Source organism: Thalassophryne amazonica, chromosome 4, assembly GCF_902500255.1.
Source record: "Thalassophryne amazonica chromosome 4, fThaAma1.1, whole genome shotgun sequence".
NCBI lineage: Eukaryota > Metazoa > Chordata > Actinopteri > Batrachoidiformes > Batrachoididae > Thalassophryne > Thalassophryne amazonica.
In genome coordinates, this window is record NC_047106.1 from 59,123,234 (window position 1) to 59,140,130 (window position 16,897).

The window sequence follows — 16,897 nt, forward strand, 5'->3', positions numbered from 1 at the left end:
CAACCCGACTATACTTAAAACAGCTTTAAAGTCCATGCCAGAAAACCACCCAATTTAAATGAATTTTTTTTTTTTTTGCCAGCTTGCACTCGGCCGAGACGGATGCATTTTCTCTTCTCTCCCTCCCTCCTTATCTTTCCTGCTTCTGTGGCGTGTTGTCTGTGAGGCTCCAGTTTTTGCTCTTCTGAAAAGTGACAAAAATGGATTTGTTAAAGTGGTCTCTGAACGCAATTGACACTATTTTTTCTACAAGACATTCGGGGGCGGAGGACCCGACCTGTCCTGCCGGGACTACGTGATGGATTCATGGGCTACGTGATGGACTCGTGGAGGAGATGGCAGGTCATGTGCCTTTACACGCTGTCTGTGGAGGACGTCGAAGATGTGTTATCTATTTGGCTTGGGAGTGACCGGCTTGCTGCTGTGTGGCGCGGGCATAGCGCTGGTTTACTGGAAAATTAAAAAAGTGGAGGCTGTTTTGATTGGGCCGTCCAGATTGCCCCACTTGATTGATTCGATTGGAAGGATAGTGACTGCTCAGTCGGCGGGTGTTAACCGCCCGTTGGAAAACCATCTCTGGGAGGATTGCAGTGCTGGAAAACCGCCTTGACCGTCAGTAAATGACCACATTCCTTTCTACATTCAGATGCATTGAAAGCCACTTTGTTCTCAGAACTGTGGAATCTTTCAGGCGTCTGCTAATCAGACATTCATTTGGCTTCCCCAAGACAGCTGCACTTCAAGGCCGCTGCGACAAAAAACCTCCAAGAAGATTAAACACTCAAGTCTCGCTTCCCTGGTTTCCCCCTCCCTCAGCTTCTCCAGCTCTGACGTTGACTGAACAGTGGACTGCTCAGAGAACCCCCCCCTTCCAGGATTCAGTCATGGCCATTGTTTAGCGCCAAAAAGGGCAGCTACCGGAGTGTTCTGATAAACTGGACTTTCAAATATCAGCTGTCATCCTGTGTTCTTGTTTGTCTGTGTGTTTACTGTTCTCTGTGCTGATAAGAGTTTTTTCCTCATTGTTGTGGCTTCTCGAAGTCAGCAACCTTGAGGGTTTTTTTCTCTTCCTTACCTTGTGTGTGCTTTTTTATATGTGTTTATGTACCAGGCCGGCTTATGTCTGTTACGTGTGTGTTGTTTGTCTTTGGGTCGGTCATGGTTTGCTCAGCCCTGCTGTGATCTAAAGCAGGGATGTACATCTAGAGCTGGTCCCCGGGCACCTTATGGCGACTTCTGCTCCTAACTGGCAATTAGGATGGGTTAAATGCAGTAGACACAATTCATTGTGCAGGGAACATGTTCCTTTGTGCATATGACAATAAAATTCTTTTGAATCTTGAATCTTTGAAATCTACCAATTCTGCCAAGACGAGTGGTCAAATATCCAGACAGAATTATGCCACAAGCTTGTTGATGGCTACCAACGCATTTGGTTGAGGTGCAGCTTGGTAAGGGACGTTTAACCAAATATTAGTGGGAGGGTATGTGTATATATTGAGGTTGAATGTCTAATTTTGACCCTGTGTGGATTACAGAAGATCCCAAATAAATTCAAAATTGTCACCCAGTTGCTGTTTTTTAGAGTCATTTATGATGTCTGCTGTACAATCATTCCACCTGGGGAAAAGAACAGTTCAAAGACATCATTAAAAGCCCCAAAATACCATGACATTCATGCCCATGATGAGTGTATGTAAACTTTTACATACGTACGTACACATACATACATAAACGTGAACATAACTTTAGTTGCTTGGCTACAACATTTTTCTCTCTACAGTTTGACCATTGTTTGTGGTGCTTTTGTTTTATTTTTTGTTGTGTTAGCATGGCAAAAGCAGATGGTCACCTCACTGCATCAGGTCTGCTTGAGGTTTCTTCCTATAATTCAAAAAATTTCAATAAAATAAATGTTTATACTTGAATAACACACTTTATTTATTGTGATATAAAATGTTGCACTCAAACAAATCATACTTTTGCATACGATTTTCCCCACAGGTGACTTTTCTCTTGACCAAAGACCCCAGTCACAAGATGGAGAATAGACAGAGAAGAAAAAGGAGGACTAGAAAACCTTTGTCGCCTGATCGGTTTGCTCTGTACACTTCCCTGTCCTCTCTGACAGGAGGAATGACAATATTCACCACCGACTCAGACATCCACAAGGTGTCTACCATAGTTGAGGATAATACAGCTGCTGATAAGGTACTACTGCAAGATCAACATTTTTAAGGCTTCTTAAGGCCAAAACTTAACGTAATCCACAAAATACACCAGCAGATCTCCAGTTTTGATATCAGTTACAGGATGCATGATTGCTTTAAAGTTACAGATGTTGTGCTTATTGTGCAGATTTGCAAAATCCAGTAGAGTGTTGTTTTTATTTTAAACTCAGGTGACACTCCTACGTGTGGCAAGTGGTCAAGATGTGATGCAATCTCATTCCTTCAGAGTCGACAGTTCAATTAAATCTGTCACCTTGCACATTACTGGGAACCTTAAAGAATGCAGTCTTACCAGTCCTTCAGGTAACACAGTGGCACACTGTACATTCTGCAAAAATTTCTGCTTAGTTTCACAGTAACCTCTGCATCCAGTCACGTAAGGCTTGATCCTGCCAGTCATTTTCTTGCATAAACATGACCAGTGTTAAAAAAAGAAAGCTTTTCACACAGCATTAAATAATGAAGTCACCACTACAATTATATTAATCAATACATTAAGTGCTGAATTGATTTATGTCTGTCCTTTTGCATGTCATTCTCTCAGTCATGATCATAGGTGAGGACAGGAGGGTAAACGTACTGGTAAATTGAAAGCTTCGCTTTCAGGCTGAGCTCCTTCACCACAATGGTCCAGTACAGTGTCCGTAAAACATCAGATGTCACCCCAATCAGTCAAGCTCATACTACAACTTACCCCCACCAGTGAACAAGACCCCAAGATACTTACATTCTGCCACTTGAGGCAGTAACCTTCCCCTGACCAAGAGGGGACAACCCCAGTAGACGTTTGGTAGATGTTAGTTTTATCCATGCATCCATTTTGCAAAAATCATCTACCATCTGCCCTTCCGCATTCTTGTCCTTGATACCATGTCTACCCATTACTTCCTCCAACACACTCTTAGTATACTCTTCCTTTAAAATTACCCCAACACCATTTCTTTTCCTATCCTCACTATGATACAACAACTTGAACCCACCATGTATGCTCTTGGTCTTGCACACGCAATATGTCTACCTTTCTCCTCTCCATCATGTCATCTGGCTCTCTCCCTTTACTAGTCATCATTAAAAGTTCCAACTCTCACTTTCACCCTCTTTGTTTTCTTCTCCTGCTGTCTCTGGACACGTTCTCCTCTTCTTATTCTTCTTCAACCAGCAGTAGCCCCATTTTTGGTGAGACCCTTTTGGGCAACGGTACTGGTGGTGGTCGTTGTAAACCCAGCCTTGGGTTGATTTGTACTCTGCATCTTTATTTTGGCTTGTTTATTCAAAAGTCAGTTTTAAGCAGAAATGAGGCAGTTTTAAGCATAAACTCTGTGAAATTCCGTGACGCACTGAAATATCCAATGCACAGTGAATGCATCAGTGAGCAGCGCATTAAGCCACGGTGCTCTGATCGCTTCCGCCGCCTTTTATGATGAAATAATGCTGAATTTATGTGGAAATGATAGTTGTACAAAAGCTTCAGATATCTGTCGCTGAGATAATTGATGACTGTAGTGCAGTTTGAAGCAGAAACAAGGTGTTAATCTGTGAATCGTGTCATGAACCGCGTCATCAGGGGGACCGATTTTTAGGGGGACCGTTTGGTTGGCGACACCGGCACTCAGAGTGCACTGGCTGCACACTCCATGTGGCTGAGTTACACCCCATGTGGCTTAGTTAAATGTTTTCACCCAATGTGGGGCTCAAACCTGCAACCCTGAGATTAAGAGTCTCATGCTCTGCTGACTAAGCTAGGAGTAGCTCTGCAGTTATAAAATTCTGCCCAGTTTGAGGTTTTTAAAAAATATTTTCTAGGTCTCAGACAGGTTCTTCTGAGCGAACAAGGCCTGCTGGCAGAGTTGGAGCATTTTGAGGGTCTCTATCGCATCAGATTACTCCATCCTATACAGCCAGGCCAGTGGAGCATCCAAGTCAGGAGTCATGGACAAATCACATTCAATGTAATAGGTAAATAAAAGCAGTCAAACAATTACATTGTCTTTAGACTATCATATGTATTTTTTTAACTGAGGCAAATATAAACTATCTTTGTCTACAGGTGACAGCAGTGTAGATTTCTTGTATTACTTTGCCACAATAAACAACGAAACACACCCAGGTCTAGCCAGAGTGGAAGGCAATCCAGTGGCAGGTAATCATTTGACTGTATATTTTTTAATCTTTCTCCATCTTCTTAGTTAATGAGGTAATTGATACTTGTTTGTTTGTTATTTATTTTCCCAGGTGTCCCTGCTTTTCTGGTGCTGGCTGTCACAGGTCTGGCTCCTGATCAGGAGGCTTCTTTCAGTCATGTGACTCTGATAGGAGCCAGCGGGGAGAGCCTCATTCAAGTGGTACTGAACTCCTCCTCTTCCCCTTTATCATCTGTGGAAGAGTGGGTGGGTTGGATGGAGTCTGTACCCAGAGTTCCCTTCTTTGTTCGCCTGTCAGGTCGAGACAGCAGGGGAAACAAGCTGGAGAGGGTTTCCATGGAGATGGTCCAGCCCACCTATGTCCAGATACAGGTAAGTCATCTTATGGAAAAATGTGGCTTTGCTGACCACCATAGAATTATTAGAGCCTGACCAATACAGATTTTTTTGGGTGGCTGATACGATACCAGTATTTGGGAGTAAAAAATTTAAAATACCAAAATATCTGCGGATATATACATGGACAATGGCAGTGATTCCAAACATTACATTACACAGTAAATTTTGCTGAGTAAAATTTACTCTGCTGGGATAACATTTGATCCCAGTCTAAATAGAGTAAAACACTATTGTAGAGTGAAATCAGCTCTACTGGTGTCACCGACCGAACATCTAAGTGGTATGTTATTGTATACTGCAGTGCACTCTGGGAGTTCATACAACCACAAAAGGAATCATGATTTGTGTCATCAGTTTTTAAGTCATGATTAATTTGGGTGTAAGTATGCATACATGTAAAGTGAGCTGTGAATACTCAATGTCATTTTCTGATTGTGTACCTGAAATAAAAAAAGCAAAACACAAAAAATAAATACATAAATAAAAATAAAACAGACATTAACATGCTGCTGTCTAATGGTTTCACTTTACACTTGTTTTTATTGTTTTCAATATGTTATTGTCATTATTACTATCAATGTATACATAATTTACCAACAAATTGTAATAGGATAGGCTTACAGCTGTTCTTTTGTCCTTTTGAATGTTTATCCATGTAAATACATTAAACATATTTCACTATTTCATATCTTATATTTTTGAATCAAAAGCATGCCACTAAAACTCTGCAATATTCATCACTGTAGAAATGCTGGTGTCTAGCCCCTACTAGACTAATATACAAATGCTATATACCATTTGAAAGAGACTTATTTTGAGATTTAAACAAAATTATGGATAGAGAGATTTTAACAAAATTATGGATAGTGAAAATAAAAAAAAGATATAATTTGTACAAAAATGTAAAAAAAAAAGTAATTGACCTTGCCAAAAGGTCACAAGCTTGACCGTTTACAGCAATGTCAAAGTCATAATTGGGTTTGCCTTACCCAGAAACATAGGAAACCATGTCTCATTTGTTGTTATACCATTTTTAGATTTTCAGCTATCTCACGAAAATTTTCTCAACCTTAGTTTCATGCAATAACTTGTAACAGCTGCTCTTCTCAGATGGCTATCACATAGCATTGAAAAACTGAGATTCCAGCTTTTCAGAAAAGGTATGGTAGTCTTTGCCAGTTTTTCGGTAAGGCTTTCCATATTTTGAGGCCCTGGCTATAAATTGACTGTACGCAATGGTGGGCACAGTTCAATTCAATTTCAATTTCAATTTATTTTCATTTATATAGCGCCAAATCACAACAGAGTTGCCTCAAAGCGCTTCACACAGGTAAGGTCTAACCTTACCAACCCCCAGAGCAACAGTGGTAAGGAAAAACTCCCTCTGAGGAAGAAACCTCAAGCAGACCAGACTCAAAGGGGTGACCATCTGCTTGGGCCATGCTACAAACATAAATTACAGAACAATTCACAGAACAATTAACGGACGAATATACAAGAAATGCTATTGGCACACAGGACAGGAGGATCGCCAACACGAATACAACTCCCATCTCTGGATGGAGCTGCACCTTAAACAGAGAGAAAAAACAGAATCGGGCACAGAAAGACAAAAAAATAGTGTATAATTTGCCAGCATTAATCAACAAGAAAAACAGAGAAATAATAAGGTGATCGCCAGCCACTAGCCCCAAACTTCACTAAAAGACCCAGAATTTAGGTAAAGTTGAGGCCGTGGCCCGCTCCAATTACTAATAAATGAATTAAAAGAGTAAAAATCGTAAAACAAAACTGCAGCAGTATGCTAGCCATATGAAAGGGAATAAGTGTGTCTTAAGTCTGGACTTGAAAGTATCCACAGAATCTGACTGTTTTATTGACGCAGGGAGCTCATTCCACAGAACAGGGGCACAATAAGAGAAAGCTCTGTGACCCGCAGACTTCTTATTCACCTTAGGGACACAAAGTAGTCCTGCACCCTGAGAACGTAAAGCCTGGGCAGGTATGTAAGGTTTAATTAGGTCAGCTAGGTAGGGAGGTGCCAGTCCATGAATAATTTTATAGGTTAGTAGCAGAACCTTAAAATCAGATCTCAATGGGACAGGAAGCCAGTGAAGGGATGCCAAAATGGGTGTAATGTGGTCAAACTTTCTGCTTCGTGTCAGAAGTCTGGCTGCAGCATTTTGAACCAACTGGAGACCCCTAATGATAGACTGCGGTAAACCAGAAAATAGAACATTGCAGTAGTCCAATCTAGAAGAGATAAATGCATGGATCAGGGTCTCAACATCAGCCATAGACAGGATGGGACGAATTTTCGCTGTATTTCGCAGGTGGAAGAAAGCAGTTCTAGTAATATTTCTAATGTGGACGCCAAAGGACAACGAAGGATCAAAAATTACCTCAAGGTTCCTCACTTTGTCAGTGTGATGTATGACACACGAGCCAAGGCTGAGCGTTAACTGGTCAAACTGATGCCGATGTCTCACTGGACCAAGAACCATCATTTCAGTCTTATCAGAGTTTAAAAGTAGGAAGTTTCTAGACATCCAACTTCTCACTGCTGCAAGGCAATCTTCTAAGGATTTTATGTGAACGAGATTACGAGCAGTTATCAGCATGTATAACTGAGTATCATCTGCATCTGAACGACTGGTCAAGTACGACGTCAGCCATGCAAGGGCACTCCCAGTAATCCCAAAATGATTTTCCAGCCTATCAAGTAGAACAGGGGTGGCCAAGTTTGGTCCTTGAGAGCCACATTCCTGACACTCTTAGTTGTCTCCCTGCTCCAACACACCTGAATCCAATGAAAGGCTCATTAAAGGTCTGCTAACGAGTCTTTCATTGGATTCAGGTGTGTTGAAGCAGGGAGACAACTAAGAGTGTCAGGAATGTGGCTCTCGAGGACCGAACTTGGCTACCCCTGAAGTAGAATATGATGATCCACTGTATCAAATGCAGCACTGAGATCTAACAGCAACAGAACCATAGTGGTGTCTGAATCCATTGTAAGCAGAAGATCATTCACCACTTTAGTGAGAGCCATCTCTGTGGAATGATATTTTCTAAAAGCAGACTGCAGTGGCTCAAAAAGATTATTCTCAGTAAGACAGTCTACATGCTGCCGTGACACCACTTTTTCCAGAATTTTAGAGATAAATGATAGAGTTGATTTTGGCCGATAGTTTGTCAATACACTATGCAGTGGCTCAAAGAGATTATTCTCAGTAAGATAGTCTATGAGCTGCATATATATCTTTTTCCAGAATTTTAGAGAAAAATCATAGATTTGATATCGGCCGATAGTTTGTCAATACACTAGGGTCAAGATTAGGTTTCTTAAGTAATGGTTTAATCACTGCAGATTTGAAACATTTAGGAACAGATCCAGAAGTTAAAGAAAGATTAATAATTTCCAGCACAGTTGGCCCAAGAGTGGGCCACAGGTCCTTAAACAGTTTTGTTGGTATAGGATCAAATAAACAGGTTGTGCTTTTTGTTGACATTAGGAGTTTTGTCAGCATGCCTAGTGAGATACTGTCAAATTCAGTAAATCTAGGTAATACCTCAGTAGTGGCGCCCACATCAATAGCAGAGTGTAGTGGCTGGATTAAGGCATGCCGGAATATGTTTAACCTGATGTCTTCTATTTTCTTTCCAAAGTAATCCAGGAAATCTTGTGCTGTAAAAGGAGAGCAAACTACAGGTGGCTGTCCATGCAAAAGTGTTGCCACCGTGTCGAACAAGAACTTTGAGTTATGCTTGTTTTTGTTGATCAAATCAGAGTAGTAAGTCCGCTTTGTAGCCAATAATGCATGCTTATAGTCTAAGATAGCATCACGCCACGCAAGGTGAAATACTTCTAATTTTGAATGACGCCATTTCCGTTCTAGACCTCTTCCTTTATGCTTGAGGTCACGCAGATAATCATTGAACCAAGGTGACTGTGATTTGGGGGAGCGCGGTTTTAACACAGGTGGTGCAATCATGTCGAGTGTAGTTTTGAGCACTGAGTTTAAACTATCCACAAGTCTGTCTACTGACTGGGTATTTGTCAAATGTGAAGCTAAGACATCAGGCAGTCTAGCTTCGAGTTCAGTCTTAGTTGAGGAGTTGATGCATTGCCGTAATGATATACGAGTATAAGGTTGTTGTTCCACTAAACATGGCAGCAAAACTGTAAACTTAATAAGTGAGTGATCAGACACCACTGATGTAAGAGGCATGATGTCAGTATTCGTGACAGCAATACCACGTGCGAGAACCAGATCCAGGGTATTTCCACTAATGTGCGTTGAATCCTGAATGCATTACCGAAATCCTAATGCATCCACAATTTCCATAAATGATTTGCAGAGGGGATCAGAAGGCTTATTTATATGAATGTTAAAGTCACCAATGATCAGAATGTTATCTACACTAGTTGACAAGTTAGAGATGAACGCACCAAATTCATCTAAGAATTCAGAATATGGGCCAGTAGGCCTATATACAGTGACAAAGTAATACGGCTGATTTTTATTCTTCTGACCTTGGTAATGCATAATGTCCTGAGCAGAGCAGAGAATCAGATGCTCAAACAAGTTATATTTGTGACCCCCAACAGCAAATAAGCTAAACCTAGATTTATAAATAAGAGCAACACCCCTGACTTGCTTCGCATCACGAGGGACGTGACTAAATGTATATGCTGGTGGGCAAGCCTCATTTAAGGGGAGGACAGCTGTAGGTTTAAGCCAGGTTTCACATAGCCCAATCATATCTAAGTGATGATCAATAATTAGATCACTGATCAACAATGATTTTGAGGACAGTGATCTTATGTTAATGAGACACAGTCTAAGGACCTCAGTGGGGTTGACAGTTGAACTGTTTCAGATTCAGATTCAGATTCAATTTATTATTATACCCTTGGGTAAAATTAGTTTACAGTGAGTGAGTCATCTCGTTTGGTAAACACAGGACAAAGCAACAACAGTGCTAAAAAGCTAAAAAACAAAACAAAACACAAGGACGGCCCCAAAGTAGAATAAAAGCAAGATGAGTTAAAAGATCAGTAGATATAAAGTCTAAAAACGTATCATACTGAACCAAAAGGATAAAACTAACTAAATAAATAAAAATAAAAATGTGCTGTTCATAAAAACAAGGTAAAAAAGACTATACAAAAAATAAATACAAAAGTTATATTAAGTTTCTATTACTTGTTTACAGCACTGATGGCTGCTGGTACAAAACTGTTTCTGTAGCGTTTAGTTTTACAAGCTGGTACCCTGAACCTCCGACCTGAGGGGGGCAGCTGAAACTCACTATGAAGAGGGTGGGAGTCGTCTCTCAAAATGGAACCAGCTATCCTCTGTACCTGTTTGATATACAGGGATTCTGGCTGAAGCTGAGACTCTCCAATCAGCTTGCTTGACCATTTCACAATTTGGTTTAGACAATTTTTGTTTTTGAGGGACAAGCTTCCAAATCGTGAAACAAGACAGAAGGATAAAACTGATTCTATAAAAGCACTATAAAACAAGGTCAGCACGGTTCTGTCAATGTTAAAAGTGGACAGTTTTCTCAGACAGTAGAGGCGCTGGCGTCCCTTTTTGTACACAATGTCACAGTTTGCCTCAAAGTTCAGTTTGTCATCAATGACAGTTCCAAGATATTTATATGTGCTGACACACTCCACTGACTGACCTTTTAAAACTGTTCCCACTTGACTAGGAGCACTGTTTTTATGAAAGTCAATAGGAGTGATTTGTGACAGAAGAATATCAGCAAGAGTGAAGGGGAAAGTTTACAAAACAGTAGTGAGACCAGCTATGTTGAATGGTTTAGAGACAGTGGCACTAACAAAAAGACAGGAGGCAGAGCTGGAGGTGGCAGAGCTGAAGATGTTATCATTGTCTTTCAGCAGGCTGACAATAACTGTGTCATCTGCATACTTTAAAATCGTTCTATCCTCTCTGCTGCTACGGCACATGTTTGTATAGAGGATGAACAAAAGTGGGGAGAGAACACATCCTTGTGGGGAACCAGTAGAGGATATAACCTGATCGGAAACAGTTCCATTCACTCTCACTCTCTGTGTCCTGCCAGTTAAAAAATTCAAAATCCAGCCCACAAGATTGTTACTTACTTTAAAATTATCTAAAAGCCTCAAGGCTAACACGTGGGGCTGGATTGTGTTAAAAGCAGATGAAAAGTCAATAAATAAAAGTCTTGCATGTGTTCCTTTCCCCTCCAGATGTTTAAAAAGCAAATTTAATAAAGTGACTGTAGCATCTTCTACTCCTCTGTTGGGCCTATAAGCAAATTGCATGGGATCAAGGTCATGTTCCATTGTCTTCAAGATTTCAGATCTTACAAGTTTCTCAAAACATTTCATGACAATCGATGTTAGTGCGATTGGTCGAAATCATTGAGGGTCTTGGGAGAACTGATTGTTGGAACAGGGATAATAACAGCATCCTTCCAGACTCTTGGTACGTGCTGCATCTTTAAAGACTGATTAAAAAAATACTGAAAAATAGAGCTCAGCTCTTTCTTACATGATTTCAGCAAACGGCCACAAATATTATCAGAACCACAGCTTTTGCTTGGTTTGAGGGAGCAGAAGGATTTTTCAACATCCTTCTGGGAAATAAAAAAGTGCTGATTGCCACACACTTTATGACTCACTTCCTGTATTTCCTGACTAAAAAAAACATCAAAACGTGTATAAAAACAGTTAAGAGCATTTGCAAATTCAAAATTAGACTGGAAGCCATCCAAAGAGATGGTCCTGCTGGCTTTAGAATGTTGGAGGCCTGCAATGGCTTTCATGCTTGACCAAGCAGATCCAAGATTATTCATCGCCATCTTATTCTCCAGCTTCATTTATAGTCCCGTTTTGCTTTTAAAATCCCAATTTTCACTTCCTTAGTGGCTTTATGCCGCTCAGAGGCTGATCCATTGGGTTTAGGGGTGGTTCCAGAGTAGCATATATAAGATGCCCAGAAGTAAGTTTAGGTTTAAGACATTCCACGCGAGTTGTAGGTAGCAGACACGAAATGTTTGCTATTGCTGGAACAACCACTGGGCCATCCTCAATTTCAACATCATTCAATATAGTAATGGGTATTAAGTTTGGAAAGCATATCCCTCTATGATTTTTATGGACACGACTACGGAAGCAGGCCACAGTCTCAACTTGTTGAATTTCCCCCCCTGGCAAATAAACTGCACTATCACCATAGTGGATTTTCTGCACTAAATTCCTGCTAAGCTAATGCATTCCACACCCACATTTGTCATAAGCCTTGCAGGGTCTCTAATCACCTGTTCCGTGGCCTGCTCTAGATTCCTAATGTTACCCTCCCTGTAGAGCTCTATCTATGTTCGCAGACAAGATGGCGCCGCCTTCCCCAGTAGGGTGGAGGCCGCCCGGCATCAGCAAGCCACGGCGGCCCCAGAACGAAGGCCAGTTATCAATAAAGCTAAAACCTTGCTGTCTACAAAACTGCGCCAGCCACCTATTTAACGATGTCAGCCTGGTAAATGCCTCATCAGTACCCTGGGAGGGGAGGGGACCAGAGACTATTAATCGATGCCGACACATCTTTCTGGCAAGGTCACAAGTCCTCTCTATGTCCATTTTTGTGACCTCTGAGTCCTTCATCCTGATATCATTGGTGCCGACGTGAATAACTATGTGACTATATCTCATGTCATGTTCCTTCATCTGTCTTCCCTTCTGCAGCGTCAGCACCCTAAAATGAGATGCAATGTCGGGAGCTCTGGCCCCAGGAATACATTTAACGTCAGCCGGCGTCTGTAACCTGACTCTGCGGGTGATAGAATCCCCTATCACTAAAGTCCGGTATTTCGGCCTGGAGACAGGCGTGGAAAGTCACTTGTGGGCTCAGAGAATTCACATCTGGCAAATCCAAGGGGGAGAAACGATTCACAGTTCGCACTGACGAGTGTGACTGGGGTGCCACAATGGGGCAACAAGCCCTACGGGGCTTCCTCCGCCTAGCCACAGTCCGAAAGCCATCATCCACAGCCGGCGTTTCTAAGGTGATGCTATTGGGCTCGCTAGCCGGCCCAACACTAACCTCATCTGGAGTGCCCGTAACATCTAACTCCACTGCGCTAAGAAGCTGCTCTAACGTACGGACACGGCTCTCTATGAGAGCCACCCTATCTTCCAACATCACGCAGGATGTACAGAAGGTGTAAAGTAGAATTAGTAGTGTACTTTGTGCACTAAGAAATTCAAGAATGTAGCCAAGCAAACACGAGTTAACCAATAATGGATAAGCTAACCACTCCTAAGGCTCACACAGACGCAAATAAATTTATTAAAATTCACATAAAATTTAAGCATAAATTCACATAAATTTAAGCATAAAATTCAAAAAGAAAAAATAATATAGCACCTTCAACTGCACCACAGACTAAAACAGTTAAATGTGGTCTATTAAACATTAGGTCTCTCTCTCTAAGTCCCTGTTGGTAAATGATATAATAATTGATCAACATATTGATTTATTCTGCCTTACAGAAACCTGGTTACAGCAGGATGAATATGTTAGTTTAAATGAGTCAACACCCCCGAGTCACACTAACTGTCAGAATGCTCGTAGCACGGGCCGGGGCGGAGGATTAGCAGCAATCTTCCATTCCAGCTTATTAATTAATCAAAACCCAGACAGAGCTTTAATTCATTTGAAAGCTTGACTCTTAGTCTTGTCCATCCAAATTGGAAGTCCCAAAAACCAGTTTTATTTGTTATTATCTATCGTCCACCTGGTCGTTACTGTGAGTTTCTCTGTGAATTTTCAGACCTTTTGTCTGACTTAGTGCTTAGCTCAGATAAGATAATTATAGTGGGTGATTTTAACATCCACACAGATGCTGAGAATGACAGCCTCAACACTGCATTTAATCTATTATTAGACTCTATTGGCTTTGCTCAAAAAGTAAATGAGTCCACCCACCACTTTAATCATATCTTAGATCTTGTTCTGACTTATGGTATGGAAATAGAAGACTTAACAGTATTCCCTGAAAACTCCCTTCTATCTGATCATTTCTTAATAACATTTACATTTACTCTGATGGACTACCCAGCAGTGGGGAATAAGTTTCATTACACTAGACGTCTTTCAGAAAGCGCTGTAACTAGGTTTAAGGATATGATTCCTTCATGTTCTCTAATGCCATATATCAACACAGTGCAGAGTAGATACCTAAACTCTGTAAGTGAGATAGAGTATCTCGTCAATAGTTTTACATCCTCATTGTAGACAACTTTGGAGGCTGTAGCTCCTCTAAAAAAGAGAGCTTTAAATCAGAAGTGCCTGACTCCGTGGTATAACTCACAAACTCGTAGCTTAAAGCAGATAACCCGTAAGTTGGAGAGGAAATGGCGTCTCACTAATTTAGAAGATCTTCACTTAGCCTGGAAAAAGAGTCTGTTGCTCTATAAAAAAGCCCTCCGTAAAGCTAGGACATCTTTCTACTCATCACTAATTGAAGAAAATAAGAACAACCCCAGGTTTCTTTTCAGCACAGTAGCCAGGCTGACAGAGTCAGAGCTCTATTGAGCTGAGTATTCCATTAACTTTAACTAGTAATGACTTCATGACTTTCTTTGCTAACAAAATTTTAACTAGTAGAGAAAAAATTACTCATAACCATCCCAAAGACGTATCGTTATCTTTGGCTGCTTTCAGTGATGCCGGTATTTGGTTAGACTCTTTCTCTCCCGATTGTTCTGTCTGAGTTATTTTCATTAGTTACTTCATCCAAACCATCAACATGTTTATTAGACCCCATTCCTACCAGGCTGCTCAAGGAAGCCCTACCATTATTAATGCTTCGATCTTAAATATGATCAATCTATCTTTGTTAGTTGGCTATGTACCACAGGCTTTTAAGGTGGCAGTAATTAAACCATTACTTAAAAAGCCATCACTGACCCAACTATCTTAGCTAATTATAGGCCAATCTCCAACCTTCCTTTTCTCTCAAAAATTCTTGAAAGGGTAGTTGTAAAACAGCTAACTGATCATCTGCAGAGGAATGGTCTATTTGAAGAGTTTCAGTCAGGTTTTAGAATTCATCATAGTACAGAAACAGCATTAGTGAAGGTTACAAAATGATCTTCTTATGGCCTCGGACAGTGGACTCATCTCTGTGCTTGTTCTGTTAGACCTCAGTGCTTGCTTTTGATACTGTTGACCATAAAATTTTATTACAGAGATTAGAGCATGCCATAGGTATTAAAGGCACTGTGCTGCGGTGGTTTGAATCCATATTTGTCTAATAGATTACAAATTGTTCATGTAAATGGGGAATCTTCTTCACAGACTAAAGTTAATTATGGAGTTCCACAAGGTTCTGTGCTAGGACCAATTTTATTCACTTTATACATGCTTCCCTTAGGCCAGTATTATTAGACGGTATTGCTTAAATTTTCATTGTTACGCAGATGATACCCAGCTTATCTATCCATGAAGCCAGAGGAACACACACCAATTAGCTAAACTGCAGGATTGTCTTACAGACATAAAGACATGGATGACCTCTAATTTCCTGCTTTTAACTCAGATAAAACTGAAGTTATTGTACTTGGCCCACAAATCTTAGAAACATGGTGTCTAACCAGATCCTTACTGTGGATGGCATTACCCTGACCTCTAGTAATACTGTGAGAAATCTTGGAGTCATTTTTGATCAGGATATGTCATTCAAAGCGCATATTAAACAAATATGTAGGACTGCTTTTTTGCATTTACGCAATATCTCTAAAATCAGAAAGGTCTTGTCCTCAGAGTGATGCTGAAAAACTAATTCATGCATTTATTTCCTCTAGGCTGGACTATTGTAATTCCATTATTATCAGGTTGTCCTAAAAGTCCCTAAAAAGCCTCAGTTCATTCAAAATGCTGCAGCTAGAGTACTGACGGGGACTAGAAGGAGAGAGCATATCTCACCCATATTGGCCTCTCTTCATTGGCTTCCTGTTAATTCTAGAATAGAATTTAAAATTCTTCTTCTTACTTATAAGGTTTTGAATAATCAGGTCCCATCTTATCTTAGGGACCTCGTAGTACCATATCACCCCAATAGAGCGCTTCGCTCTCAGACTGCAGGCTTACTTGTAGTTCCTAGGGTTTGTAAGAGTAGAATGGGAGGTAGAGCCTTCAGCTTTCAGGCTCCTCTCCTGTGGAACCAGCTCCCAATTCAGATCAGGGAGACAGACACCCTCTCTACTTTTAAGATTAGGCTTAAACTTTCCTTTTTGCTAAAGCTTATAGTTAGGGCTGGATCAGGTGACCCTGAACCATCCCTAGTTATGCTGCTATAGACGTAGACTGCTGGGGGTTCCCATGATGCACTGTTCTTTCTCTTTTTGCTCTGTATGCACCACTCTGCATTTAATCATTAGTGATCGATCTCTGCTCCCCTCCACAGCATGTCTTTTTCCTGGTTCTCTCCCTCAGCCCCAACCAGTCCCAGCAGAAGACTGCCCCTCCCTGAGCCTGGTTCTGCTGGAGGTTTCTTCCTGTTAAAAGGGAGTTTTTCCTTCCCACTGTAGCCAAGTGCTTGCTCACAGGGGGTCGTTTTGACCGTTGGGGTTTTACATAATTATTGTATGGCCTTGCCTTACAATATAAAGCGCCTTGGGGCAACTGTTTGTTGTGATTTGGTGCTATATAAAAAAATTGATTGATTGATTGATTGATTGATTACCCTGAAAAACTAACAGAAGTATTAAACAGGTAAAAAAGCAGCAGCTATAAAATACACTAAACAGTTAATTAACTAACGGGAGTGTAAAAAAATGAAATGAAAAAATGATTACAGGGGTCCGAAATAGCTAAGGCAAGCTAACCGCTAGAGAAAATGGTAGCCGCTCCTAAGATTTTACACAGGAGTAAAATAATTACTTAAAATTCACAGCAGTTCAACTGAAAAATGAACAGAAGTATTAAACGGGTAGAAAAGAAACAGCTATAAAAAGTAACAATGGAGAGGGGAGGGGTCAACCTAGCTAGCAAAAGCTAACTGCTAGCGAATGCTAACCACTAGCGAATGCTAACTGCTAGCAATTCACAACAGGACTGTTGTTAAATA

General features: G+C 40.8%; 1 protein-coding gene across 1 annotated transcript in view; it reads left to right on the forward strand.

The window, feature by feature from the left end:
* The window catches only part of vwa7 (von Willebrand factor A domain containing 7), a 100,568-nt gene that overhangs the window by 26,499 nt on the left and 57,172 nt on the right, over nucleotides 1-16,897 (forward strand). Inside the window, exons 10-14 of the mRNA XM_034167954.1 lie at nucleotides 2,005-2,211; nucleotides 2,402-2,534; nucleotides 4,035-4,187; nucleotides 4,279-4,371; nucleotides 4,464-4,744. Of these exons, the coding sequence (XP_034023845.1) occupies nucleotides 2,005-2,211; nucleotides 2,402-2,534; nucleotides 4,035-4,187; nucleotides 4,279-4,371; nucleotides 4,464-4,744 (867 nt within the window). The remainder of the gene's footprint in view (nucleotides 1-2,004; nucleotides 2,212-2,401; nucleotides 2,535-4,034; nucleotides 4,188-4,278; nucleotides 4,372-4,463; nucleotides 4,745-16,897) is intronic.